A 4,009-nucleotide genomic window follows, 5' to 3' on the forward strand; every position below is an offset into this window, starting at 1 on the left:
GTAAGAACAACACCCCCCCACCCCCCCCCCCTCCCCCCAGACCCCCGACCCTCGAACCCCGACCCCCGACCCCCCGACCCCCGTTCACATATCATCCGCGTAGGAGCGGAGAGGCGTGTCGTGGCGCGCCGCCCAGGTCACCGTGGCGATGTGGCCGGTGATGGGGTCCCCGTGGCGATGGCTCCCCTCGCCCAGGCTGGCGTTGCGGGGCTCCGGGCCGAGGGCGGAGCGGCCCAGGAGCGCCGCGATCTCCTCCACCCCGCCGTCCGCCGAGAACGGCTCCTGGTCCGCCTCGGGGTGGTCGTGCTCCAGGCTCTCCAGCACGCGCGAGGACAGGACGTTGTGCAGGGACCGGGACTGCACTGTAGGGGGCGGTAGAGAGAGAGTCGCTGAAGCCGAACCAGCGAGCCAGCGTTCCATCCGCACCCCGCAGCCTGAGTGCGACGCTGGTTTTGGAGGCACGCTTCGAAAGTCTAACATGCGTTTGTGACAGACTCCACGGCACAGGAAGTCCTATTTCACGCGATGATTCAGAGCTGGGGCGCCAGACTGAATACCAAGGGGGCCGCAGTGTCGGCGGGTTATTCTGGTCTCCTTTTTCCATCAGCTGCCAATTAAGGCTTTAATAACAAGGTGTGCGGATTCCTTAGCCAGTCTTAAATTAAAAAAGTGTGCCTAGAACACCCCCGCAGACACTGCGGCCCTCCAGGGTCACCTGCGATTTAGTGGCACCTGCGACTGACTATTTTTGCAGTTTTTTTAACTTTTTTTTTGTTTTGTTTTTTGAATGGCAAGTATTCAGCAGTGTGTGTTTGGCCTTAATTGAGCTTCCACGAGTTAAAGAAAACTTTTTGCCTCATAATCGTCCTTTAAACACACATTTACCTTTTTGTGTGTGTGTGTGTGTGTGTGAAATCAAAATGGAATTTCAAGGAAAGTCCATGAAAATGAGAAAACTGGCTTCAGGCAAAGCGTTCAATTGGGCCCTCTAGTCAAGGGCAGGGGTTAAAATTCCTCATAAACAGCCAAACCAAACTCTATCCTTGGACAGACAGAATGGCCCGAGGTTCCATTCAAAATGCATCACAGACTTTTGGTTTGCAGCTGCAGAGAGCCAGTGATTTTTTTTTTTTTTTTTTTTTTTTTTTTTGGATTAAATAAGTTAAGGCTGGGGCGGAGAGGTGGGGGTGGGGGGGGTGGTATTTGATTTTAGCATTTCCCGTAGAGAGGCTTTCGAGAAGCGGGAAGCAGCAGGAAGCAGCAGGAAGCTGGGGGCTCTCACCTCTCACCAGGCCGAAGTCTCCTCCGTCACGAGCTTTGCTCTCGGAGAGCGGCTGCAGGCAGGGGAACAGGATGAGGGAGAAAGACAGGACCAGCACCTGCGGGGGGAGGAAACAGAACAGGGAGCAGGAAGCGTGAGCGGTCACGTGACCTGACCCCGACGGAGAGTCCGCTCCGTCTCCGAATGGCCACTCTGCCTGCCCTGGTACAAGGCGGGACAAGGGGCGGCCCATTTGTATTCGTCTGTTTCGACTTTTCTTTATATTCGTTTTGTTCTCGGCAAGAGGCGTAGATGAGACACAAACGTAGGGCAGCAATAAGCAGACAAAAACTCAACACAACAAGTCCCTTCCCACAGACCTGCCCCCCCCCCCTCCCCCACACCGTTTGGTGAGGGTATGTTTCAGGTTCAGAGTGTATCGATTGGTTGACTTACAAACGTCTCTCTCCCTCACTACTTTTTTAGACATATATATATAATACACCAGATAACACTTAAAAGCAAGAGCCTTGAAACGCTGCAAGAGACACAGACAAGAAGAAATATATTTATACCTACTGTCCTTGTTTTATTTTTTGCTTTCCTTGTCCTTATTTTTTCCTCTTGTCTATTTTACCACTTTGTCTGTGTACCATTTTATGTCCTTAGTATTATAAAAATGAAAAAAACATCTAGTCACTCTGGATAACTGCTGCTACGCACCTTAAAAGTAAGCACGATCTCATTCTGGATTTTGTTTTAAGGATTACTTTTTTCAGATATATTACAAGTTACACCGAATAAGGGAGAATGAAAAGTCAGTTTATGAAAATAAAAATGAATGAGTATGACCACTGTTGGTATATCAAGGGGTCCAAGAAGCTTTAGAGGTTGTCTCAGTCCAAGTGTCAGTAGTTTTGTCTGTCTGTCTGTCTGTCTGTCGGACAGATGCTGGGTATGAGTGGCATATCCTGACTAGTTATGGCTGTCATTGGTTCTTTTCGACTGTAACGTTGGTGCGACTGTCGTTCATTACAGAAATACGGCCATCGAGGATTTTGAGTCAGTCTGTCTCACCAGGATGCAGGTCCCTGTTTGCGCTGTTTTGTTGGACCCGCTCATGACCATGACTTGCAGTCTGCGCAGCTGCTCCATCAGAGACCTGGCAGGAGGAGGACAGGGACCGGTTCAATGGACAGACAGCTGCTCTAGAGGGCGCTGTTAAAAACGGGTATCGGAATCGGCATCGCGAGTTAACGTCCAAATTCCTCACGTGTTGCGTTTCTCCAGCTGAAAGACCTTCCTCTGCAGTTCCTGGTTCTGTGCATTGCATGCTGCCATCCTGAAGGGATGAAGAGATCATGTAAATCCACCAGCTAGCTATTCACCTCCCACCCACCCCCCCACCCCCCCCCGCCCCCTCTCCCCCCCAAACCCCCCAAATAAATAAAAAAAAGGACCCCAGGGCACAACCTTTAGACTTTAGACTTCCCCACTCAATTACACCTGGCTGTATAATGGAAGACAGTGCGATTTACTGTGATGTGCATTTCCTGGAAAGAAAGGCTGACATTACTGAAATGAAGCGGGGCCAAATTGCACGGGCCTGGCGACAGGCAAAGGTCAGCTTCAGTGCGTTATCTGTTCCTTTTGTTGGCTGCAACGTTGTTAACTTGATGTTAATCTCCCCCCATTTTGCTGCAGAGTCAGTTAACCACACAGGCAAAATGCATCTCTCTGCTCCTCTTTCTCCTCTGCCCAACCACCCCCCCACCCCTTTTTTCTTCTCTCTGACTCTCTAGCTTTATCACTGCTTGTCTGTGTGTCCTTAAATTTAGCCTGCTCTCTCTCTCTCTCTCTCTTTCCATCTACACTTGTAATAAATTCAAGTTCCTTTTTCTGACCCCATGGATATACCCCCCCTCCCCCCCAAAAAAAAAAAAAAAAAACACAGATTCAATTCGTTTAGGTATGTGTGTGTGTGTGAGAGAGAGAGAGAGAGTGTCTGTGTTTGTATGAGTATGTGAGTGCGCGTGTGTGCTTTTGTGTGTGTGTGTGTGTGTGTGCATGCGTATATGCTTGCATGCATGCGTTTAGGTATGTGCGTGTGTGTGTGAGAGAGAGAGTGTGTGTGTGTGTGTGTGTGTGTGTGTGTGTGTGTGTGTGAAAGAGAGTGTGTGTGTGTGTGTGTGTGTGCGTGTGTATATGCTTGCATGCATGCGTTTAGGTATGTGTGTGTGTGTGAGAGAGAGTGTGTGTGTGTGTGTGAAAGAGAGTGTGTGTGTGTGTGTGTGTATGAGTATGTGAGTGCGCGTGCGTTTGTGTGTGAGTGTTTGTGTGTATGTATGTGTGTGTGTGTGAGAGAGAGAGTGTGTGTGTGTGTGTGAGAGAGAGAGTGTGTGTGTGTGTGTGTGTGTGTGTGTGTGTGTGTGTGCTTGTATGAGTATGTGAGTGCGCGTGCATTTGTGTGTGAGTGTTTGTGTGTATGTATGTGTGTGTGTGTGAGAGAGAGAGTGTGTGTGTGTGTGTGTGAGAGAGAGAGTGTGTGTGTGTGTGTGTGTGTGTGTGTGTGTGTGTGTGTGTGCTTGTATGAGTATGTGAGTGCGTGTGCGTTTGTGTGTGTGTGTGTTCGTGTGTATGTATGTGTGTGATTATTGGCAAGCTTGTTCAGTCAATTACCACACCGGCCTGCCAATCAGTACCTGCTCTCCAGTCCGTCAATATATTCCTTCTTCTTCTTCCTGCTCT

General features: G+C 49.6%; 1 protein-coding gene across 3 annotated transcripts in view; it reads right to left on the minus strand.

The window, feature by feature from the left end:
* Positions 1–72: 72 nt before the first annotated feature.
* The window catches only part of creb3l3a (cAMP responsive element binding protein 3-like 3a), an 8,270-nt gene continuing 4,333 nt past the window's right edge, over positions 73–4,009 (minus strand). For all 3 annotated transcript variants that reach the window (XM_035415671.1, XM_035415672.1, XM_035415670.1), the window contains exons 6-10: positions 3,964–4,009; positions 2,535–2,603; positions 2,339–2,423; positions 1,283–1,379; positions 73–362 (exon numbers count right to left, since the gene is read on the minus strand). The exon at positions 3,964–4,009 is cut by the window's right edge and continues 61 nt beyond it. In XM_035415671.1, the coding sequence (XP_035271562.1) occupies positions 85–362; positions 1,283–1,379; positions 2,339–2,423; positions 2,535–2,603; positions 3,964–4,009 (575 nt within the window). In that variant the 3' untranslated portion in view covers positions 73–84. The remainder of the gene's footprint in view (positions 363–1,282; positions 1,380–2,338; positions 2,424–2,534; positions 2,604–3,963) is intronic.

This window comes from Anguilla anguilla, chromosome 4, assembly GCF_013347855.1.
Source record: "Anguilla anguilla isolate fAngAng1 chromosome 4, fAngAng1.pri, whole genome shotgun sequence".
Lineage (NCBI taxonomy): Eukaryota > Metazoa > Chordata > Actinopteri > Anguilliformes > Anguillidae > Anguilla > Anguilla anguilla.